At 41.0% G+C, this 24955-nt stretch overlaps 1 protein-coding gene across 3 annotated transcripts in view; it reads left to right on the forward strand.

The window, feature by feature from the left end:
• Window positions 1–24955, forward strand: part of KDM3B (lysine demethylase 3B) — a 54694-nt gene that overhangs the window by 5008 nt on the left and 24731 nt on the right. Inside the window, exons 1-12 of one of the 3 annotated variants that reach the window (XM_068206288.1) lie at window positions 1683–1959; window positions 5515–5682; window positions 8011–8124; window positions 8606–8711; window positions 10130–10254; window positions 11644–11733; window positions 12637–13218; window positions 15546–16788; window positions 17158–17359; window positions 18677–18891; window positions 19938–20090; window positions 21070–21177. In XM_068206288.1, the coding sequence (XP_068062389.1) occupies window positions 1789–1959; window positions 5515–5682; window positions 8011–8124; window positions 8606–8711; window positions 10130–10254; window positions 11644–11733; window positions 12637–13218; window positions 15546–16788; window positions 17158–17359; window positions 18677–18891; window positions 19938–20090; window positions 21070–21177 (3277 nt within the window). In that variant the 5' untranslated portion in view covers window positions 1683–1788. Of the gene's footprint in view, window positions 1–1682; window positions 1960–5514; window positions 5683–8010; window positions 8125–8605; window positions 8712–10129; window positions 10255–11643; window positions 11734–12636; window positions 13219–15545; window positions 16789–17157; window positions 17360–18676; window positions 18892–19937; window positions 20091–21069; window positions 21178–24955 lie in introns of those variants that run through there. The other 2 variants (XM_068206289.1, XM_068206290.1) reach the window with 2 other exon arrangements.

The following is a 24955-nucleotide window of genomic DNA, read 5'->3' on the forward strand; positions in this document are numbered from 1 at the left end:
GCAGTCTGGAGAAGAAGCCATGTTCAGTGCTTAAGGGACACCTTTGGATGTAGGTTGGTGGTTACTTACCTGATTTCTCACAAGCTGAAATTGTGATGTCTGTTTTGCAGCCATCTAAGTATGTAGTTTAACAGTAGTAGCTGTCTTTACCCTTTCACAGTAAAATAGTATTTGAAATTAACACACAGCGTATGAAACTAATTTATCTAACTTGTAATAGAGGTTGGTGCAACAGAATTAGCGTAGAAAAGTTGTTAGGTATTTTTTAAATGGAATTTAAAAATTCACGCTGTATGACCTATGCTGTCTGGGTCAATTATTAATGACACTTAGGAAATCCCTAGTATTGGTGAATTTTATCACTGTTGGTCCACCTGGTGCTGTATGCCATTGGAATGTCCAGCACCATGCTCGGGAGATAGGAAATGCTGGTCTGCTTTATCATGGCAATGGGAGTCTGAGCTGGTAGAATGGGAAGGGGCATAGGAGCACTTGGAATCTTTCACATGGTGGTACTATTTCTGGTGCACAGGTGATGATCTTACTGTTTCAGTAAAGAAACTTCAGACATGAGGACAAAGACTGGTCTTCAAAGAATGTAGTACTGATCTTGGATTTACCACGGCACTCACTTAGATGCAAGACATAATGGCTCTGCTACCATTCAGTAATGTTTCATGTAGGTACTGTACTTAAATAAAAAACAGGGGAGGGGAGTTAGTAAATCTAGTGGTGTGTAGTAAATTGAAACTCAGGGATGCTGTACAGCACAGGAGGAGAGCACTGAGTGCTGATGCCATGATACTTTGAAGTTTTGTGTACCAGTTGTTCAACTGGTTTGGGGCTTTACCTTACCCACATTCCAGCCAGTACATTTCATCCCTTTAATGAGAAAGTAAAAAAGAGGAAATGCCATTTGCTTAAAACAACTGGGCACAGTCGTTTGAATAAATGGAAGTGAAAGCAAGCAACTTGCCTTTGCTGTTGCTAATTCAGTGTCAACTGGGACTCTGCCAGAGTGAAGAAACAATACATGCAAAAGAACAACCTACTTCCACAACAGTATCCTTGTGCTGGTATGGAGTATAGCATCTGCTCCTCATTCCAGTTTCTAGTGCTGCTACTGCAGCAAGCAGAAACAGATATAAAATCACATGTCATTTTTCTAACTATAGGATGCTTAAGTGTTTTGTGGTTCATGTTGAAAAGGGGCAGGTTTGAGACATTGTGCTGTGCTACATGATAGCTGTCATGATTAGCTAATACATCTGAAAACAGTTAAATTCATTCACCTACTGATTTTGTATCTTAATTACTTCCTAAATGCACCCACTTTCCAAAATCTGCCTCACTAGAAAGTGAAGCACACCGCTCTGTGAGGCGCTTCCGGTCCTCTGGGGCCGGCAGCAGTTCCTTCACGCTGTCTGTGGGATCCAGCCTGAGACGCGGGCACTGGTTCCTCTGTGTGTTTACCTCAAAATTTTGGTTAAAACTTCTTCATTTCTGCGATAATTCCAGGTTTTGGATTTGGCGGTCGTGAGCGATTCTGCCTAGGTAAGGCCCATGCCCGCCGACTGACCCTCCTACTCCGCCGCCAAGCCCGTCCCTCCCGACGGGGGTCCCGCCCGTCCCGCGCGGGGCCTTGTGGGGCCGGGTCGACCGCGCAGTGCACGCCGGGACGGCGGCGGGCGGCGCTCGGGCCCAGCGCGGGGCAGGAGCCTCTCGGTGCCTCGGGCGGCGGCTGCGGCCGGAGCGCTCGGGCGACGGCGGCGGCTCTGCCCGGCGGGGATGGCGGATGCGGCGGCCTCTCCCGTAGGAAAGCGGCTTTTGCTGCTGCTGGCGGCGGGGCCGGGCGAAGGCGAGACGGCGGGGTCGGAGCCGGGGCCTGCGCTGCCCGCACGGGCCTGGCGGAGCGGCACCGTGAGGGCCATGAGCGGAGCAGTGCCCCAGGACCTGGCGGTGAGGCCCGGGACGGGAGGGGGGCGCACAGTACTGTGGACGAGGCCGCGGGTCGAGCCTCCCGCGAGGGCCGCGGACGGGCCGGGCTAGACTGGCGGGGTGCCGCGGCCGAGCTGTGCCGGAGGCTCGAGTCCTCCTGCAGCGCCGGGCCCGCCGGACGCGCTCCGGGGCTGGAAGCGGCGGGGCCGGCCTGCGACGAGCGCAACGGCGGAGCGACCGGGCAGGTATGTGAAGGGTCCGGTACCGCCGGTGCGGTGGCTGGAAGTAACATACATGTGAAACAAATACGTCTGGGACATTTCTGGTGCTGACGGATATGTATGTATATAACGTCGAAGAGTTGTTTTGTGGTTTTTTGGGTTGTTTTGTTTTTCCGCCGGGAAGATGTTAAATATACTCGATCAGCGTGAATTACATATGAAAATATATATTGAGGGCTGACTTTTGAGTGAGGCTCATTCATTTGATTTTGTCTCAATTTTTGTTTCTAGTTGTAGGAATTTGGGCTTCTTGTAATGTATTTAAGCACTCTTTAGCATTTGTCTGGTTTATTTCTAGTATAGCTCAGTGAAACGCTTGGGTGGAGATCCTAAAAAGAGCTCTTAAATTGTATTGGTGGAGTGTCTCTTTGCATGTGTCAGTTCTGCAGGCACTTGCTTTAAGTGCTGGCTTGCTTTGGAGGGCTGTGTCTGATTTAGTGTCCCATGGTAGTAGGAATGAGGTTCTGTGTGAAGAGTTTTAGTTCTCTTTATGATCAGTCTTTTAAAAATTATTAGTTACTATAAGTCCTTTGGGCTTGTTTGCAGAGTTCCAAATTTGAGCTGTTTCCTTGATGTCCATCCTCTAGTGATACTGCTTTCTTGTCCTTGTTCTAGAACTACACCTATGGCTGTCAGCAGAAAGCAGTGCGCTAGGTTTGGCTCTGCAAACCTTGGTGGGCCTGGCACCCTGTGTCTGCAGTTGAGAGCTGTGGTTGTGTACTCTAGCTGCTGCCTAACTTGTTCGAGGAGGAGGAAAGAAAAACCCATGCAGAAAGGGTTTCTTCAAAAGGGAAATGTGTCAAGTGTTTGAGACTATCTGAATTGTGAAAGTGTGTCAGGGCTAAGATTCAGCTGAAGAGCCACTCTTGTAGCAGACTGCATTGGACACGTGTGCCATCAGTAGTCTTGCATTTTCATTGGTGTGTGAATTCATTTCCTTCATTCAGCACTGCAGTTCTCTCCCTAGCTCCTTTCATCAGTACCCTTCCACTTAATGCTCTTTCAGGGGTGTAGCTGTCTCTAAACAGTGTATTCTCAAAAATCTATGCAAGAACTGGAAATGTGAACTGTGTAAAATAGTTGAGGCAGAATTTAGAGTAATGTGGGACATTCAGTGTTTTCATGGACTCTTCCGTGCATAATGAATGCTGCTGTGACAATGGCAATGATATACTATTGGAAAAGAGTTCTCTTTAAATTAATTCTGTCAGAAGTGATGAGTTGGCAGGCACCAAGCAGTCAACCACTGTTTAGGAAATACTCTTCTAAGGTAATAATGTGGACTAGGTGTGATAAAGGCTAGAAAAAATTTATTTTCTACTCTTTGGTCTGTGTAAGTTTGTCTTTTCTCATAGTATCCTGTAAGGATGGTATCAGTTGCTAGCCTGTAGTCTCATGTTGGGCATATAGAAGTACAAAGTGCAGTTGAATATTTGCACCTTTCTAGGGCAGGAATCTTGGGAATCACCAAGAAGTATAAAATTTAAAAGCATGGATTTCATTGTTGGGTTTTGTTTTGTTTTGTTTTCTGGTAGAGTAAAGCCTCTGAAAGATTTTTGGGTTTTTTTCCCTGTAAAATTTTGGTTACAGAGAGTAGGTCTTAGACAATCTTACTTTGATATAATGTGGAGTAACCTAATTGTGGTTAGTCCACAAAAAAAAAATATATATATAAAGGTCAGTCATAGTTGTTGTCCCATCTTCAGAGCATCTAGAAGAAATCCTGAGGAAAAATTATGCTTCTCTTAGCAAACAGCTTTGCCTCTTCTGAATGGAAACAGGTATTATCCTCTTTCTCAAAATGTTTACTCGAACAGGATCACTAAAGACCTGTTGAGCTTTATCTCAATCTGATCCTAATACTGTAGAAGTACATGGTACATGCTAATGGCAAAATAACTCAATGTGTCATGTGAAGGACAGTGCTGCTTTTCTTATGTGAAATGGAAGTATGAGACATGATTGTTTTAATGGATAGGCAAGCTCTACAGTACCGTGAAAGTTAGGAGGCCTGGGACACAAAGTGTTTTGAGTAGGGACTACTGGCAAAGTAGCACAAATATAATATTAAGAAAGCTATAGGCCCAGTGAAAACAGAAAGATGTTCAGTCTAGGTTCCACTATATTGCTGAAAATTGTTGAATTGGTGGAAGGATATCTTGGAAGGTCTGACACTGTTTCTCAGCAGGGCAGCTTAGCAGTAATGGAGTTCAAGAATTCATCAAGAGAATTACTTAATATTCTTCCCTTGGGTTTTGGGTTTTGAGCTTTTGAGTCTGGGGGAGGGGGGAAGTGGGGTAGTGGAGTAAGTAGCCTCTAATACTTCTTTTAATACAGTGTATTGGTAAAGCAGAGAGTTGTTTGTCTCTGGTTAGTGCCTTGTCGCTTCCCAGTGATCTTGTAATGCTTACAAACCCCTGTTTTGATATCCAGCTTAAGGTGTTCCTTAACCGATAAATAATTTTTTGCTGTTCATCTGACATATTTGATTATATTTGGCAAGTGTGTAAGTTCTGTAGATGAGAGATTGGAATGTGACTTTTGTAACATGTAATAGCTCCAGTTGTTAGGGCATGGAATGAGATTTGTAACCTTAGCATTCTTGCCATGTAATTTCAAATTATTTTAACAGTTGTCCCTTGTGATAGGAAAAAAAAAAAAGAGGATGATATCTCAGAATAGTGATTTAGATTTGTAGTGTGTGTTGTGTGGTTTATATTGTTTCACTTGTAAATACAGTTATTAAAAATCTAGCAAGTAGGTAATTCTGGGTAATCTCATGCCATCCAAAATATTTGCATTTGTTCAGGGAGTTTAATGATGTATAAGACAAGACAAAGCTTCTGATTTAGAGTGGGTTTTGCAAATGCAAACCTTGCAGGCTGAAGCATTTAGTTCTGTGAGTGTCAGTTAACCATACTGATATAGGCGGTCTGTTGAAGTGCCAAGTAAGAAAGAGTATTGAGATTCTCTAAAAAATCCTACTGTGAAAGAGGCTTGCATTGGGTCATCATCTGTATTTTGGGATGAACAATTTTCATGTCTTTAATTTTGTATAGGAAAATACAGCATTTGGAACCAGTGATGTATGTTTGGGGATAAATAATTTTTCATAGGTTAGTAACTGTTGATATGATTCCCATAGCTATGTAAATGTATTCTCAGTATTAACATTGCAATACTTACCCTGATTTTTCTTACTAAAACTGCAGTCTTGTTTTCCGTAAGGATTGTAAGAATCTTATTTTCTATTAAGTGTCTGAAAAGAGATGAATTTTTTTTTTTTTTTAATCAGATCTTTGTGGAATTCGATGGCTGTAACTGGAAACAACATGCATGGGTGAAAGTCCATGCTGAAGAAGTTATAGTGTTGCTGCTGGAAGGCTCATTGGTTTGGGCACCTCGAAATGATCCAGTTATGCTTCAGGGGACTAGAATCTCGCAGGCACAGTGGCCTGCACTGGTGAGTATTTGACCAGAAGCCCTTAGATCCTCAAAGGTTTTCATCAGCTCCACTGTGAAACTCAAGGCTTGGATATTTTACAGGGCACCATTTTGCAGGTTCAAAAATTGCTTGGGGCATGGACTTTTACTAATAGGAGTTCCTTAACTGGCACTTAATAGTGCCTTTGGGAAGGCATTGGAGAGGCAGTATGCTTCCAGTTCCTGCCCCAGAAACTGCTATGACATATTGTACAGAAAAGTGATATTTACAAGTTAGTCTCTGAAGAAATGTGTTATATGGCTGAAAAGATTATTTTTCCCAATTTTAAAACCTTGTGTATTTCAGGCTTTTCTGAATTGTGAGAATAAGCCTTCTGGTCTTAAAAAGGACTCTCTAGAGCTCTGTGTGGTAAAGGCTGTTGCATCAATTAAATAGGTATACCAGAAGGTATCTTCAGGAAGAGAATAGACTGCATGCTGTGCCTGATATATAAACTATAAATTGGCCACTCCTAATCTAAAAAAATTATTTCAGTGTTGTTGTCAGCACTAACCACCACGACATGCAAAATTTTCTCATGTTTCTGATGTGGTTAGCCATATTGCTATTTACATGGCAGTTACATGTCATGACACTTAAAAACAAAGCCAGTTTATTTTAGCTAGCATATCTGAATATACCCGTTCTACAAATATCTTGATGAGTGGTATATATAGTGAAGAGCATTCCTTATATATTTCTTCTCTTAGTGACTTCTGAAGAGGAAAGATCATTATATGTGGGAATCCTTCCCTCATTTTTATGCTGTTTAATTTTTATTATTTGCCCCTTCTTTTGTTTCTTTTGTCCTCCCACAGGCCTTGGACTGCTTGGGATCCTACTCTCTGCTTTTTAATACATTTTATACATGGATACATTGAGACACTTTTTCCTGTCAAGGATCATGTGCCTTGGTAGAATTTGAATTTAGTGTTTTAAATGGGCATTTAGGCTCAAAGCAGTAAGTTCATCACTGCATCTTTCTCTGAGGATTTCTTTATTGCACTTGGCTTAGGGCAGAAGAAAACCAGGCCTTTACAGCAGAGACTCTGTAGAGAGTGTTTTTTCCATAGATGAAGTTTTCCTTCCAGTGGAAACTGTTTTTACACAGGATCAGCGTCTTTCAGTTGATTTGCAAATTGGTCAAAATCTGAGTGATTTGGGGGTGTTAGCGTAGTCTGCATGCTGACTGTGTAATAATCCCAGACTATTTCCACTACAACTCCAGCTTTATCTGTAGGCTTGCTGAAAAAATGTTTCAATCCTCTGTACTCTGGACAGCCACCTGAGCATTGAAGCTTTCTCTAGGTACTACAGGCCTACTCAGCTGCATGGGAATGCAGATTAGCATTACAAAGGGACAAAGGGAATGGTATGTTTCAGGAGTGTGGGGGATGGTGGGCTTTGTTTCTTTTTTTTTTTTGTTTGTTTGTTTGTTTAAGATATATCACTTAAGAATGTGTTTTCATTCTTCATTGTCTCTTTTTTGTAGTCCTGTTTGCTTTCAGGAGATAGTTTTGCATAAACTAAGTAAATTTTTATATGTATTCTGTTATGTACGGGAGAATGGAGTGTAGACAAATTTGATGAGAGCTGTTAAGGGAAAAATGTCATGAATACTTGTGTTAAAATCATGTAAGTGTGAGCATGAGACAGATAACACATTACAAAGACTCTGGCTGGCAACTTCCTCTTCCATCAGCAAGTTATGTTATAAGGTTGTCTGATTCTACTATTACAAGGTTTCTGAATTCACTAGGTATTTTAGTGATTTGCTCTGTATCTTGAACATCAATAATACACTTGCTATGAACTTTAGGTTTTCACAAAACACTAGCCAAAAATGCTCTCATTTAATAATAAGTGTATAAATTCCTTACAGCTAACTTCTGTAGAAGAAAACCACTCCTTTCATGAGGCTATATCTGAAATATGTTAGACAGTTTGAACTATTAACCAAAGCTTTTTTTTTTTTTTTAACCTAACCAAAGCTTTTTTTTTTAAACCTGAGCATCAGAAGGTGCTCACCTATGAAAAACCAAATATCACCACAGGTGTTTTAATTTCTTCTTTAAGATCTAATGAAAAAGTGGATCCAGTTGTCTGTAATTCTGCTTGTAATGCAAGAATTATTGGCTTAGACATAATGACTAATATTTTACATTAAAACTCAAGCACTGGGCAGTACAAGTTGAGAAATAAAAATTTTTAATTCTTTAAAATCTGAGTAGCATGAAATTGACTGTTGTTGGCCTGTACGTGTGCTCAGTCATTTTGGTAACTTCTTTTTTTTGTTGTTCATCACAGACCTTTACTCCTCTAGTAGATAAGCTGGGGTTGGGCTCTGTGGTCCCAGTGGAGTTTCTTCTGGACAGACATTTACGTTTCCTGTCTGATGCCAGTGGATTACGTTTATTTCAGGTATTTGAACTGTTTTCAGTTGAAATGTAAATTTAGCCTTGTGCTGTGCTTGTCAGATTAGTTTTGGGTTTTTTTTTACCGTTTCAGCAACATACCCATCTTTCTCCTTTCACTGCCCTGTTACATATTTGTGTTTGTTCCCCTTCTTTCCAGGTCCTTACACTGACCTCCATTTGCATGCGAAAAGTATTGACACGCTCTACATTGTTCAATTGGAGAGCTAGCTGTCATTGTGTAGCTGTTAATTACAGTGGAAGTTTTGTCCTCAGAATTTCTATGAATACACATTTTATATATACAGCTTTTGCATAGTTAATTCATTTATTCCTCCTGCCTTGTTCAGTAATATTTTTCTTAATTTTACAGTTTTTTTTTCTTTTTTGTCAATCTGACTGCAGTCCAAGAAGAGCTGTATTGTTAAAACTAATGTTCCTATTATCCTAGAAGACTCTACTTTGTTAAAACTGTTTGTTTTTGGCAGATGGGAACAGAGAGTCAAAATCAGATTCTGCAGGAGCAGCCTTCACTAAGAGAATCTGTCAATGCGCTGATCAGCGACCAGAAGCTTCAGGAGATATTTAGTAGAGGTGAGGTGTGTTTTCTTTCTCAGAGCTACTTTGTTGTGCTACGCTGGAATTTGTGAAGGGGGATTGTAATAGTATCTGATACTGTTTCATTTGGAGGTTGATTTCTGTATTTTGCAAGTTCTTTACAAAGTAACATTATTTCATCACAGATACAGGTAAGCAGTTGCTTAGATACAACCAGAAATACCTACTGGGAATGGCCACGTAAGGTGTAGTTGAAGTAGGACAATGTCCGTGTATTTACAACATCCCTATTTCAGTTTTAGTTTTGAATTTTTAAAGTGTTGGTCCTTTTCTATGGTTCTGTTCTGTAACTGTGGAAACTTAAAAGTGAAGTTCCTTTGTAGCTGCTGATCCTCAGAAACTTTCCTTGTAACGGCAATTCAAACTTTGACATTTTGATAATTAATGCATGAATTATTTAAGTTGAATACATGTGTGGATGAGGCTGGACAGCATAGAGTTAATATCTGTTGTCTGGATTGTGTATTAGGGTTAAGCCTGATTGTGACTTTGGTTGTCAGATTTGGGTCATCTTGGTCAAGTACTAAAATAATTTCTATCCAGAGTTCATGTGCCAGGGAGCTACCCTCCAGACAGACCACTGTCTTACATTTGAAGGAGGATGTAATTCTTCATGGGAATTTGGTGCCTTTTGGTCAAATTAAATGTGTATTCATAGAAATTCTGAGGACAGTACTTCTTTGATGAGCAAGTAGCTTAAGAATTGTCCAATTTGAAGCCTTCTTCTAAAGTGCCTGATTCTGGCTGTGTCACATACAGGTTGTTGGATCATGTAGATTTTGACGATCCAAGATAAGCACGGGTTTTATTTTGTCTAGACTTAGGGTGGGAGGAAAGCTCAGCAGGCTGATCTGGAGAGCAAGGGCAGGGTGAGAAGAAACCTTTCTGTAGATGATCTGTTATCTGTGTGAAAGAACTAAGACTGGTTGGTTTAGAGATGTTGGACATCCAAATGCACGTTTTTAATCTGAAACACATAGCTTTTCTTCTGGGATTTGACACATCTGGACTAAGAATACTGGGACTGTTCACTGGATTGATGGTGCATAATTACTAACCTGTAGGTTAGAAAGCAAAAGAATTTACTTAGCAAGGAGCCCCACGTAGCTTGATTTTGTCCAAGGAGTGACTTAATTTTGGTCTTTCACATTTTGTTTTTTTTATGTATGAACTGTATTCATGAGTTACAGCAATGAGGACCTATTGACTTTTTAGGATAAAATGCCTGGTTACACAGGACTTGCAGCAGGAGCCCTGGTGTTTTAATTTCTTTCCACCTGGAAGATGACACTTCAAGCCCTAATTAAGTGTGCAGAACCATTTTACTGTATGACTCTTAACTAGTATGACACAAAGCTTGTTTGCAAAATGTACTCAAAGTCCTTCTTTTCCAGGTCCTTACAGTGTCCAAGGCCAGCGAGTTAAAGTTTATCAACCAGAGGATGAAAATAGCTGGCTCTGTGGTGTTGTGAGCCGCCAAGACCCAATAACTCGTCTTATGGAGGTGTCTGTGACTGAGGTAAAAATATGAAGAGCTGCTTTGGTGTTCCTAAAATACCATTCCTCAATATCTATATGTGGAGAATGACAGCTTCACCAAAACTTGTTATTTTGGGTTGTTTTTTGCTTTAAAAGATGAGTAATTATTTGTGTTGCGATTCACAGGGGTTTTTTCCTGTTACGATGACTTTCTAGAATAAATGATGTGACACAGGCCACTTACAGCTTTTTTTTTTGCTTTTTTTTTTCTTTCCCTATAAGAGTTGCATTGGAAATGAGTGCTGTAAGAAAAAGTATTGGAAATTACTCTCCAGAAGGGAAAGCGTGCTTGTGCATAGAAAACTACCTTCTGGGTCCCTTACATTGTGGTTTTCCTATGCCTTTTCTTGGTTTCCATCTGACAGACTGTATAAGTGGTTTGAAACAATTGTAGCAAAGCAGATGAAGTCTTAGTATAAATAAATTTAATTTATGTATTTTAACTCAGACTATTTACTTTTGCCCTGTTCCTATCAGTAAACCTGTGTACAGCACAGAGAATCTGCACTGCTAGCTACTGGTTTTTATTATGTGCTTCTGTGCAGTCTGACAGGTAGCTCTGTCTTGCCAGTGGCCTGCTCCTGATAGCTTCATTTTTCCAGAACAACTGGGAGCGGGTCTATGGTGCTGTGTAGCAGCAGCATGCATCTTGGTTTTCTGGTCCCATCCTGTGCCCACTGCCCCTGTAGTCTCTTCCATGTGTAGATGGAATGCACTGAATGAGCAGTAATCCTGCAGTCTGACTACTGCTATTACTGGCACACAGGGAAAAAGTATACTTTGTATGATAAATCAGCATAGTACTTTGGAGAGGCATAGAAATTGTGGAGTTACGTTTGTTCAGCAGATACATGTTAGGAAGCACAGAGTTTCCCGTGTACTTACTGTGAAATACAAAGTAACCTCCAAGAAGTTACAGAGATTGGATATTCGTTGCTTATTTTGGGGAGACGCTGATGAGGATACTTAGGCTAAACTGATGTGCTTCTTCCAGTAGTTCTTTCTACACCTAGCAGAGTGAACATGCATATAACAATGTTAAATCAAATTCAAGAGCTACATTTAATGCAGTGCGTACCTTTAGAAATGCTCAATAGAACAAATATACAAGGGAATAGTGGTAGGAATCAAATCTGAAAGTTTTTGAAATAGCGAAGGAGCAAAAGGATAGAAGGTAAACTGGAAGGCTGTAGTATTACTAAGGAAATAAGATAGTAAGAAAAGGTAAATGGGAGAGGGCCTGCACAGTAACAGTGTGTTTAGATGTCTTATGATGATGTCTTATGTTGATACTATATACTTTGAATTAAAAATTAACCTCTGCTTTTCTTTCTCCTACTTCCTCATTATCGATGTGTATAAAAATTAGAGTGGTGAGATAAAGTCGGTGGATCCTCGACTGATTCACGTGGTGATGGATAACACTTCTCCAAGTGAGGTAGTACAGCAGTTCATTCAGGTCTTGTATATACAGTGTGCAACTTCATAAAATTTTTAATGTGAAATAAGTAAAAATCTGGAAAGGACTAAAAAATGATGCAGTGTTGACTGTGGACTTTGGATAATTTTAGTAATTTTTCTCTTAAATTTTGAACTGGAAAATTTTGTTTACCATTTTGACGGTCATAGCTTTCTTTAAGCAATTGTCTCTTTTTGTTCAGGCCTGTTTACTAAATTTAGCATGGATCTTGGAGGGGTGATCAGTAGCGATGTAACCATGATGGTGGTTGTACTCCATTTTAAGGTGTGGTGTTGCTGCCTTTTTCTAATAGGATCACTCTGCTGCTTTACAGACCTTTTAAGGCATTTCTAAAAACTGCCATCTGGCTGCTGTGCCTTGTAAGCAGGCTTATATGTTTGTGGCATTTCACTGCCTTGGTTGAGATGTTCCGTGAGAATGTTTGAACCTGAGTTTTTACCCTAGGCTAAAGGGCAAGCTGTCTCCTATAATTAAATATTTTAGGCTTAGTGTAGTGGACAGAAAGCGTGCCCTTCAAAAGAATCATGGGGTTTATACTTGGAGCAAAAATTAGCGTGCAGGTGGTATTCATACATTACGAAGAGCTTTGTTGGAGTATTGTGTATTCCTCAAAATTTGCCAGGATGTGGTTCATGATACAGCAAGGTAGCTCAGCTAAAAAATTACTTGTGCAGATCTTACTCCAGTACAAAACAGACAAGACTGTGCTTAATGCTTGTGTTCTGTTCTCACATATCATCTCTCTTTAGATGTCTCAATTTATGATAAAGTGTTCCTAAACTTCAGAGCAGTGTAATATATTCTGTTATAACAGAAAAAAAGTTCTTTGAATGGCTATCTGGACTGTTCTGTTTAGTGAATGCATGGCTTTGTCTGTTATAGGGAGGGGGCCTAAAAGCAGCTAAATCATCATCTAAAGGGAAAAAGAAGAAGGAAAACCTGGAGGGAAAGGATGGAAGGAGGAGGAAAAATGTATCCGATCCTGGTTGTGATCCTGCAACAAAGAAGCTAAAGGAGAGGGGTGAGGCAGATAGCAATGGTAGTGATGGAGGTGAGGCAAGCAGAGGTCCCTGGAAAGGAGTCTCCAGTAGTGAAACAGGACTGGATCCAAGGGCCAAGCAATTGCCTTCATTTATTCCTCAGATTAATCGCAATATTCGTTTTGCAACTTACACCAAAGAGAATGGCCGAACACTAGTAGTCCAAGACGAGCCAGTTGGTGGTGATGCACCATTGCCCTTCACTCCATTTTCTTCTGTGGCTGGACAGCCGTTACTAGTTGGATCTGGGTGTAAAGAGGCAGGAAAATCACTGGAACAGGTCGGCCAAGGCACAGTGACTTCTGCAGCTGCAGTTACTACAACTGCTTTGACGCCGACAACTGTGAGAATCTCTGACACCAGTTTGCCAGCTGTTACTGGACAGGAGAAACCAAAAACAGGCCGATCACAAGCCCAGGGAGAGGTGAGTAGCTCATGATCCCACATGTTCATGTAAAGATTTACATGTTTGCAACAGATGTTCTGCAATATACTCCTGTTAAAATATGTGTCCATGGAATTGAAAAATATACTTTTTCTCTCATGAGTCCATCCCCTCCCAAAGAAAACCTGTTATCTGACCTAAGAAATTACTCAAAAGAAAATTGAGACAATTGGTGAAGGAGTAGTAAGAGATAGCTGCAGCACTCTTGTGCTTATTCAGCCTTAATCTGAGAAATGGAGTTTTAAAATAACACTAAGCACTGCACTTAATTCATTTTGTTGTCATACAGAAGATAACCTTCTGAAAATCTTTTGCCTTTATATAAACAAATCTGCATGCAGATGTGCACTGAGTTGAACATTCAAGTTACTTAAAGAAAAAGAGCCTCAAAACCAGAAAAACAATGAGCCTACATTTAGAGAACCTGTAAGCATCTTTAAAAGATGCTTGTCTTATGTGTTAGAGCTGTGTTACCTGTATTGTAGAAAAAGGAGACAGTTGCACTGTATAGTATCTAGGCCTAAAACCAAAAAAATAATTAAAATATTTGAGATGAGAGGTCAGTCTGCAAGCAGCTTGAAGGCCTTTTAGTTATGCCTTTGTTTACAAGGAAAAGAGTGGAAAAATAGGAGGGAAACCCTGTTAAAAGCAAAACAGAAGACTTCAAAAATAAATCAAATGAAGGTTTGTAAAAAAACAAGAATGAAACGCACCTCAGTAAGTACAACAAAAATAAAGAATCTCACCATCTACTTTATAAAGAAAGTGAAGAAAATGGGAGATACATAAGAGAATCCAGTGTGATTGCCAGGAAGTTGAAGGCATTGTTATCATCCCTGTCTTTTGTATTAGATAATGGAATGGGTGGAAAGGTTTGGTATTTACCTTGGGATAAAGATTCCTGGATGGTAAGGTGCAAGGGAGAAATAAAATTGTGGAAAACAGAAGTGTTGCATAATGAGCATAATATAATGTAATACGAACCCTTCCATCTCCCACCCCCCATCACCACCTCTCCTTCTTTCTCTCTCTCCAACCCCACATCACTTTTTTAAAACATTAATAATTCACCTTCAGAGTTGGCAGGCAGACCAGAAGTCTATTTTAAACTATTTTTGTTTTGAGGGAGGGAACCTGACATAAAGCAGTAAGAGTGCTGTAGATAGTTCACATTTGTTACTGTTTCAGACTGTCTACTGTATCATGGTGTGACTTGATCCTTGAGATGACTTCACAACCTTGGTTTCCATTCAAATTCATGTTCTTTTAAAAACTACTAGAACACAGTTTTCTAAAATTATTTTTATCTCTTAAAAGAAATATCTGAAATTCTAATATCTGGAAGAACTGTTAATAGGTTTTTAAAGTTATTACAGCTGTAGATTGGTAATGAGCTAACCATTAGTATGCAGTAAAGTAGGTGTACAGGGACGCTAGTGACCAGTAGGATGTGTTGCACAGAGTCTGTGGTTGTATTTAACATGACCTTGAAATAAAATTGTGTTAATGATGAGCAGATTTTTAAGTGGAAACTCAAAAGGAGTAGAGCTGATTAAAATGATTCTATGAGGAATTAGTCACAGTATATAATCAGTTACAGTAAGACTGTCAGAAGTGGAAAATCTAACAAGTACCAATTGAGAGGAGAGCAAGTGAATGTTCCATATCACAGTTGTGGTTCTAGTAGAAATCTGCCATTCACAAAACTTTATTGTATTTAATGGTTATAAAAATTGAGCCTTTTGTGCTTAACCTCTACTGAGTTGTTCCCTGGAAGGCTCCACATCCTAGGCATCTATCTACCTGTCAGCAGATGTGGGTTGTGGGGACCAGGAATAGTTTGTCTGCTAACTGCTAGGGGCTTACTTTGTTTCATTAACTTGCAAACTAAGATACTTATATCAGAGGTGCTACTTAAGTAGGTGAGGCTTATCAGAATGCTCTTGGGGGAGGGTGAAAAATTGGAGGGTATTCAAAAGCAGTTTCAGTTAAGGTACCCTTTTTATTGATTTGAATTCAAATGATCAGTAGTTCTACTAACTTGCTTTCCTATGAATTAGTTTATGTCTGGTGCCTCACTTTTGTTCTGAAGTGTGATAAGACAGTAAGTATAAGTTTTCTCTGTGTGTCTTCAATTTCAATAGCTTGTGGGTAGGAATATTTAAAGTTTCTTCATTTTAAGTCTGCTGGAAATTTTTATTCCTGATAGGTAAGGAGAATGCTAATGGTACAACGTGATGAACTAAAGTAGTCTTGATTCAAATAACAATCTTATAATAGCCTAATGCTTACTAATTTTGTTTCAGAATTCCCGAAATTCACTTTTGGCTTCTCCTGGATTTGGAGTCTCTCTCCCAGGTGCTTCCCAGTCCTTGGTATTTGGAGCTGGAAGGAGCCAATCAAATGGATTGATGGCTTCAGAAAGCAAACCTTCTGGATTTCCTTTTGGCTGTGGTACTGGACAAGAGGCTCAGAAAGATTCTGATTCGTCCAAGAACTTGTTTTTTCAGTGCATGTCCCAGAATCTTCCTTCCAGTAGCTATTTCACAGTCATTTCAGAGAGCTTGACTGAAGATGTCTCTAGTCGAGAATCATTCAAGCAGTGTACAGAGAGTGTGGGTGCTGGGACTTGTAAAGGTAAAATTCTTTCAGTGGACAGTAAGCCAGGAACCCAGTCTAGTAGTTCTGTAGAGCGGAAGCTGCCTGTGGAATCCATGCCTACCCTTACTCCAGCCTTTTCACGAAGTGTGTTGAATACTCGTCCCCCTGATAGCCATGAAAACCTATTTTTACAACCCCCAAAGCTATCACGAGAGGAACCCTCAAACCCTTTCCTGGCATTTGCTGAGAAAGCAGAACTCAGTCCTTTCAGTGGCTTTGCATCTTCATCTCAGATGGGGGCTTGTGCTCCATCAACACCTGTGGGTCATAAGGCCACTTCTGGCTGGCCGGAATCGCTCACCTGTACAGACTCTTTAGCTAAGAAGAAAACCTTGTTTATAACAACTGACTCCTCAAAGATGATCTCTAGTGCTTGTGGTTCAACAGGTGCTGCTGTCGTTCAAAGCCCTTCCACTGTAGGGAATGGCCGTTCCAGCTCACCGAGCAGCAACCTGACACAGCCTATAGAGATGCCCACGCTGTCCTCCAGTCCAACAGAAGAAAAACCAGCTGTCGGGCCTGGGCAGCAGGACAATCCTCTTCTGAAAACTTTTTCTAATGTGTTTGGCAGACATCCACCTACCCTTTTCTCTTCACAGGCAGAGTTTCCACAGGAGAAGAAAGCCCCTTTTGAAGCTGTGAAAAGGTTCTCGCTAGATGAGCGGAGCTTAACATCCAAACAGGACTCCGACTCCAGTACAAATAGTGATCTGTCAGATCTGAGTGACTCTGAAGACCAGTTGCAGGCTAAGGCTTGTATGAAGGGTATCCCAGATCATTTGATGGCAAAGCTAGGCCACAATGTGGAGCGCAATGCAGAATTACTGCTGGGTAAAGGAAAGGGGAAGCAAGCCCCAAAGGGCCGGCCCCGCACAGCTCCCTTAAAAGGTGATTACTTGAATGCAGATGATGTTTTGGAAGCACAAGGAGGTGGGATACTGGGTTATCTATCTCCTGTGTAATGAACTACATAAACTAACCACAGTAGTAGACCTCATTCGTATTCAGTAGGTAGCACACAGGATGCTTACAAGGCTGAAGCTTAATGCTTCTTGTATGTGAATTTGGTGTTCACCTTGATAAATGTTTAAGCCCATGTGTCAGGACAGAAATGTGGTATGCTGTAGGCTTGAACAGACTTACTGGTTTTACATGGGTATGAACATACAGATCTCTGAAAAGATGATTGTTGGAGCCAGTATCCTTTTGCTGTTGCAGTTAACTAATAGATTTTTACTTCTACTTTGCCTCACCCAGTTGGCCAGTCTGTGCTGAAAGATATGAGTAAGGTGAGGAAGCTGAAGCAGTCAGGTGAGCCTTTTCTCCAGGATGGCTCTTGCATCAATGTAGCTCCACATCTGCACAAGTGTCGGGAGTGCCGTCTGGAGCGGTACCGGAAATTTAAGGAGCAAGAGCAGGATGACTCAACTGTGGCATGTCGCTTCTTCCATTTCCGGAGGTGCTCAAATTCTTCCTTTCTTCATATGTAGTCTGTGTACAGAGCTTGGACCATGTCCGAGCACAAAGTAATTATGTTTTACTTGTTTAATATGCTTGGGTACAATAATGAAGGTTTTGAGTTTCTTGCATTTCCCTGCATCATCTGAGGGGAATTCCCTCACTGGGCTAGAAAGAGCTGCTTTTCAAAGATAAAGCTTCAAGATACTAAGTGAGCCTCTGGGTACAGCCTCAGGAAACTGAATTTGCTTTATTGGGTAGAATTTTACTTCTGGGTGGCAATTTGTATACAATAACTGTCCCTCCTTCATAAAGTATTCAGAACAAAGGCAAAATTGTAATCCACTCAACAAGTAACTAAATATTGCCAGCATGAGGCTAATGGTTGACCATATTCTGTTGAGTACAGGACTAATTTTTAGGGGTAGAACACTATGTCTGTGTTCCCTCTGTGTTATGTACGTGTCTTACACTTCTTCAATCTGTTGTGTTTCTCTTCATCTTCCTTAACTGCCTATTCTAGCCAGCGCTACGCATCTTTTTCCAAAAGTAGTTAATTGACTTTCTGGCATGTAAAGGATGAACTGAATTTTTAGTATGTGTCACCCATCCAGTAAGCATGCTGCTTTTTTTCCTAAACTTGTTAAAATTAATCTAGCTTGAGGTTAAAGATAAGATGGTTTCTGCTTAAAAATGAAGTTACCTTCTATATTGACAGGAGATGCTTAGGGTTCTGTCATACATTTTTACACCTTTTACCACACAAGGATTAGGAGGGTCAACAGCTACTGGTAAAACAGTAGTGATTCATCTATGTGGAGACCAGTGCGACAAGGATTTTTGCATATATCGTCATGTGAGCTATTGGAAGAGTTGCCAAGTGCTGGCAGCCCTAGCCAGAACTCAAATACTGTTTTCTCAAAAGTTGGGAAAAACTTTCTCATGAATTAAAATTGACAATAACAGCCATTCAGAATTTTGCAAGCAGCATCATGCAGCAGGTCAAATTGAATTTTGTCATCTCTTTCTATTAATGAGATAGAAAAGTGGGATTTATGAAGCTGTAGCAATTTCTTTTAGGTGGATTTTCCCACCAATGTTTACTAGGACCTTGGTATTCATTCTAATGGGTGTTATAGCTACAGCTTTGTATGCCTTATTCTCTATGTTACTGGGATTTGCATAATAAGTGTACTGTCTGTAAAATATAGCACTCTTTTCTCCCCCTTTCCGGGTTTATGTTCTGATATAGATGTCATTTTAAGTTAATTAAAGGTGGTTGAGCAGTTTATCAGTTACTCCATCCTATTTCCTACAGGCTGGTATTTACCCGGAAAGGTATACTACGAGTAGAAGGTTTCTTGAACCCACAGCAGAGTGATCCTGATGCCATGAGCCTATGGATTCCTTCTTCCTCCCCTGCAGAGGGGATCGATCTGGAAACTTCCAAATATATCCTGGCCAATGTTGGGGACCAGTTTTGCCAGCTTGTTATGTCAGAGAAAGAAGCAATGATGATGGTGGAGCCACATCGTAAGTTGGGCTTTTGTCATGGTTTTTTTCCACCCTTTCTGTATAATGCATGTACAATACAGTGGAATAGAATTGAAAGTGTCTTAAAATGTGTTGTTGAAATGCTTGTCCTGCTCTTCCAAAGAGAGGCTGTATTCACCTCTTGGGTCAGGGGTGTAACTGAGGGAGCACAACTTGAGACTTTCTTTTGGATCAGTGCAACATTACCACCAAGGAAGCTAATGGTAACCTTCCCAGACATTAAATTATTTTTTCAATAACCTAATGCAGAAATCATCTGGCTCGTGCTCCTAAGAAAAGAGAAATAAGCCCAAGCACCTACCACACTGACTGTGTTTTAATGAACAGATTTTCTGATGTATTCCTATCCTTTTATGCTTCAGGGACCTCATGTAAAAGCTCAGGATTTTCTAGGGAGGGAGCAGTACCTTAATTCAACCCGCAAGGACATAGCTGAGCATCTAGTTGCCAACTTTCCATTTCAAGGAAAGGATTTAGGGGGGAAAAAAAAGGTAGACAGTTTAGCTTATCCCATGGAGATAACTGACTATCTAATTTTTTTCCCTTTAGTTTCTGGAACGTACAAGGGCTGCAATTTGGAGAACTCCTTCCTTGGCAAATATGTTGGTTTAGAATCTGAATAGTTGACAGAGATCTGATTAGTAAAACTAAATACACATTCTTTATGGTTTTATATATTGATGTCAGTTTTTCATAAAATTAGCAGAAGATTTGTGATTTTGCTGTAAGTTCCATTAGTGCTCCATTAAATTCAGTTATTACAGAACACTGTAAGGTGCTGCATTTCCTTGTAGTGTGCATTTTGATACCTGACCTTACCGATTCTTAGAAACGGGATTTTCACTAATGTCACTGGACTAGCAACTCAGAGAATGGGGTTATGAATGTAAAAAGTGTATGTTTCTATACTCTGCTTTCAGGTCATGTTGCTATGAATTCATCAATGTTGCTGTGATATTCTCACATTAGGTGGGAGAAATGCAAAATGTCAAAGCAATAATTCATAGTATGCCTTCTCTCTATAGAGAAGGTGGCATGGAAGCGAGCAGTACGTGGTGTGAGGGAGATGTGTGATGTATGTGAGACAACACTCTTCAATATTCATTGGGTTTGTCGGAAGTGTGGTTTTGGTGTCTGTCTGGACTGTTACCGGCTGAGGAAGAATCGTCCACGTAGTGGTGAGTACTTGGCATTTTTCTCCCACTGTCATCTTTGAACTGAGTATGGTCAGGGAGTAGTTTCTGGGAAGTTGCAGAAGGTTTTGTGGGAGAGTTACCAAGTATCAGCTTGGAAGGCTGCATGTTTGGAACTTGTCTTACATGCTGCTGTTCCATTCTTCATTTCCTTATGTACCTGTGTTTTATCTATTTGCTTAGGATGGGATGATTAAAATCACAGCATCAACAGGCATAGAGTGACTATTGAGACAGTTGACTGTATAGTGCTTTTCCTCAGAAGGTATAAAAGAAAAATTATGTACTATCTTAACAGTTCAGAACTGTTGTAAGGAGAACTATTAACCAGACACTGCAGAGAACTGCTGTCTTTGACAAGGACTTAGATTGGAAGGTTTTCTTCTTTTTTTTTTTTTTGTTCTGTTACACACCAGGACTTATAATTCAGGAAGAAGTTCATTAAGTTCAATTTTAAGAAGCAGAGGCAGGAGGAAGTAGATTCCTGGCTGGGTTTTTTTGATGTCCTCTACTGTATTGAGACCACTTTGGAAGCATGGATGCAAACAAATGGCAATCTCAGTGAGATTAATTAGTGACAGTTACATTATTATATTGAGCAGCTGTATAAAATACTGGATGTTAATAAGTGTGAATACTGCTATCTATTCATTATGATAACATAGAAAAGCATAATGAAAACAAGAATATCATATTTTTAAAATTGAGGTTAGAAGCCAGAATTTTATGTGATTGAAAATAAGCTGCTAGAGATGACTGAAGGGAAATTACTGTGGTAGCTGTATAACCTGAAGAGGCAGAAGTTGCTGTATATCCAGTCCTAATGGTCTGTATTTATAGTTTATTTCTGAGATCACCAGGTTAATTTCCTGCACTGTAAAGAATCTAAATCAACAATATTCATGCATAAATATTTTGTATTGTAAAGTTTTAGTATAAAATATATTGTTTTTCTTTATTCCAGAGACAGAGGAGATTGGTGATGAAGAAGTTTTCTCATGGCTGAAGTGTGCAAAGGGTCAGTCTCATGAACCAGAGAATCTCATGCCAACACAGATCATCCCTGGAACAGGTAATGCTTGAAACACAAAAGGAAAAATAGCAAATTTTGTATTAATTCTGAGCAATCAAATAGAAAAAATATGAAGATAAGTGATGTTGTAGCTGATACCTCTTCTAGCATGGATTTAGAGGGCAATACCACTTGCTACAGCAGAAGGGTTGAGGGGAAGGTAACCCAAGTAAGATCAAGCTGTGGATTTGAAGTGTGCATTCTTCTAGTATTAGCTGTGACTTATCGTGCTTAGCTTTTTTAAGTTGTATTTTAAGTAAATTTGTTTAACTAGCAAGAAAGAGTTTTTTGGGGATGGTTTGGGGTTTTTTTCTTCTTCTCTGCTGACAGGGGGGAAACTAAATGGTCCATGCTAAATATTTACTTGACTATTTACATAACTGGTCCTAAAAATCACAGAATCATAACATGGTTTGGGTTTGTAGCAACCTTTAAAGATCAACTAGTCCAACCCCCATGCCATGGGCAGGGACCACCTTCCACTAGACCAGGTTGCTGCAAACCCCGTTCAACCTGGCCTTGAACACTTGAAGGGATGGGGCAAGCACAGGTTCTCTGGACAATCTCTGCCAGTGCCTCACCACCCTCACAGGAAATAATTTTTTCCTAACATACCCTCTTTCAGTTTAAAAAGGTTGTTCCATATCCTGTCCCTAGAGACCCTGGAAAAAACTCTCTCTCAGTGCTTATCATCCCCCCTGATGCACTGAAAAGGCTCAACAAGGTCTCTACAGAGCATTCTCTTCTCCAGGCCAAACCACATCAACTGTCTCAGCCTTTCTTCATAGGAGAGGAGTTCTAGTCCTCTCATAATTTGCATGGCCTCGTCTGAACCTGCTTGAAGAGGTCCATGTCTGTCATGTACTGGGCACCCCAGAGTTGGAGTGCTGAACTCTGGGTGGGCAGGTGGGCTGGGGTAGAGGGGAAGAATCGCCTCTCAGCCTGCTGGCCATGCTTCTTTTTATGTAGCCTAGGCTGCAGGATGGCTTTCTGGGCTGCAAGTGCATTTTTCAGAGTCATACCTAGTTTTCCCTCTAGCCATGTATCCAAGTCCTTTGCTACAGGGCTGCTCTCAATCCATTCACTCCCCCACTCTGTGTACTGATATTGTGGGTTGTCCCAAACCAGGTGTGGGACCTTGCACTCCTCAGACTTGTTGCGCTTTATGAGGCTTGGGTGGGCCCATTCCTTAGGCTTGTCAAGGATGTGCTGGAATCAGCTGCACACCTTAGCTTGGTGTCATCCACAAGTTTGTTGAGGGCATGCTGAATCTCACTGTCAGTGTCACTGATGAAGGCACAAAATAGTATTGGTCCCAGTAAGGACCTTTGAGGGACACCTCCTGTTACTGTTCTCCATTTGGGCATAGAGACATTGACAGTAACTTTTGGATGTGATCATCCAGCCTCTTCCTTACCCACGGAATAGTCCATTCATTTAACTGTATCTCTCCACTTCAATGACAAGAATGTTGTGAGGTACTATATTGAAGGCCTTGCAGAAGTATAGGTAGATTGCAGCTGTTTGTCTTTCGTTGTTTGATGATGCAGTCGCTTCATTGAAGAAAGCCACTAGATTAGTCAAGTGTGATTTGCCCTTGGTGAAGCTGTGCTGGCTGTCTCTAATCTCCTCTGACTTCCATATGTCTTCTTGGAGAATCTGCTACATGATCTTACCTGGGTACTGTGGTGAGGCTGGGTCAGTAATTCTCAGGGTCCTCGTTTTGACCTATTTTAAAAATGGGCATGATGTTTCCCTGTTCCCAGTCCCTAGGGACTTCATTGGACTGCCAGGACTTTCCAAGTGTGACGGAGTGACTTGGCAACTACGTCAGCCCAATCCCTCAGGACCCTGGGATGCATCTTACCAGGTTTCATGGACTTTTATATGTTCCAGTTCCTCAGGTGCAGCCCCACCTCAAATACTGTCTGCCGTTTTGCGCATCTCACTACAAGAAGGATATCAAACTGTGAGAGTGTGTCCAGAGTAGGGTGACCAAGATGGGAAAGGTGTCAAGGACAGGGCTTAAGAGGAGCAGCTGAGGTCACTTGTTTTATTCAGCTCGGAGAAAAGGCTGAGGGGTGACTGCGTCACAGTCTACAGCTTCCTCAAGGGGTCAGCAGATGTGAAGGTGCTGATCTCCTCTCTCTGGTGACCAGCAGTAGGACACATGGAAATGGAAGGAAGCTGCATCAGGGGAGGTTCAGACTCTGCTTCACTGAGAGGGTAGTTGGGCACTGGAACAGACTTTCCAGGGAAGTGGTCAGTGCACCAAGCCTGTCAGGTTCAAGGAGTGTCTGGATGATGCTCTTAGTTTTATGGTTTAGTGTTAGGTGCTCCTGTGAGGAGCAGGGAGTTGTTCTCCGTGATCCTCATGGTCCTATTCCTGTTTGAGATTCTGTATGGTCTTCCAATGAGAGGAGGAACTTTATTCCCCCACTTTCTGCTTTGAGATTCAGGGACTTGAGAGAGCTGAGAAGAGGGAATACAATTGAAAACTGATGGGAAATAAAAATGTTGAGTATGTCAGCTTTCTCCATGTCAGCTGTCACTTGCTCGGAGATCTTATTTAGCACAGATGGTGTGTGTAAATAGGGAAACATCATTTTCTTTAATCTTCTTTTCTGGCCAGGATAACTGTTGAAATTCGTATTATTCTCTGCATCCATTGTCAAATCTATTTTCGTCTGTGTGTTAGGTTTCTTGATGCCATCTCTGCACATCCAGGCAGCATCCAGGATTATGTGTCCCTGGTTCTACTGCCTCTACATTTCATTCTTAGATTTTAGTTTGATCAGGAGGTCCTTCTTGACCCGTGTTCTTCCCTTGCCTTCCTTATTTGATTTTTTACATGAGGGAGTTGAAAGCGCTCACAACTCCAAGAAAAATGTTCTTAAAGAGCTGCAACCTCTGTTTTGTTCCTTTGTCCCTGAGGGCAGTTTCCCAGAGCGTCCCATACACTAATTCCTTAAACAAATGAAAGTCTGCTCTCCTAAAATTCAGTGTTCTGACTCTAGTCTTGATCTGGCCTACATTCTTCAAGGCTGTGAATTCCACCAGGACCTGATCACTGCAGCCCAGGGTGCCACTCACTAATCTTGACATGTCTGATTAGTTCTTTCATATTGGTATATGACAGGTGCAGTAACGCTTCTTTTGTGGTTGGTCTCTCTATATCATGGATTAAGTTATCCTCAAAGCACTCCAGAACTGTCCTTGATTGCTTGCAGCTTGCTGTGTTGCTTTTCCAGCAGACATCAAGGTGATTGAATTTCCCTAATCATCATGTGAGCATGATGCTTCCTGTAGTTGAAGTAAGAAGACTTTTTAACAGGCTCCCTTTGGCTGGGTGGACTGGAGTAAACCCCAGCAGTGAGGTTTTCTTTGTTGGCTTCATCCCTCATTTTTGCCCATGAGTTCTTGATCTGCTCATCACTGTTTTTCAAGGATAGTTTTGTGTGGTCACTATGTTCTTCTACATGGAGAGCACCTCCCCACAGTTCACCAGTTCTACAATTAATTGTTTTGTGCTTCAGCAATAAAGATAAGATGGTCACTTTCTAGTTGCACAATGACTTCTGGCTCCTCCTGCTCATCACCCAAGCTGCATGCATTAGTATGAAGAGGCCCTCCAGCTGGACTATCAACCTTTCCCCTCTTGACAAGAACACGCCCAAATTCCTGCGAGTTATTTCACAGGTGTTTCCCTGTTGCTTCCTAATATGTTGGTAGCCCCTGTCTCTTGCCTGTTGCTCGAATCTGCATCTCCTTTCCCCAC

The sequence above is a fragment of the Anomalospiza imberbis genome, chromosome 15 (assembly GCF_031753505.1).
Source record: "Anomalospiza imberbis isolate Cuckoo-Finch-1a 21T00152 chromosome 15, ASM3175350v1, whole genome shotgun sequence".
Taxonomy (NCBI): Eukaryota; Metazoa; Chordata; class Aves; order Passeriformes; family Viduidae; genus Anomalospiza; species Anomalospiza imberbis.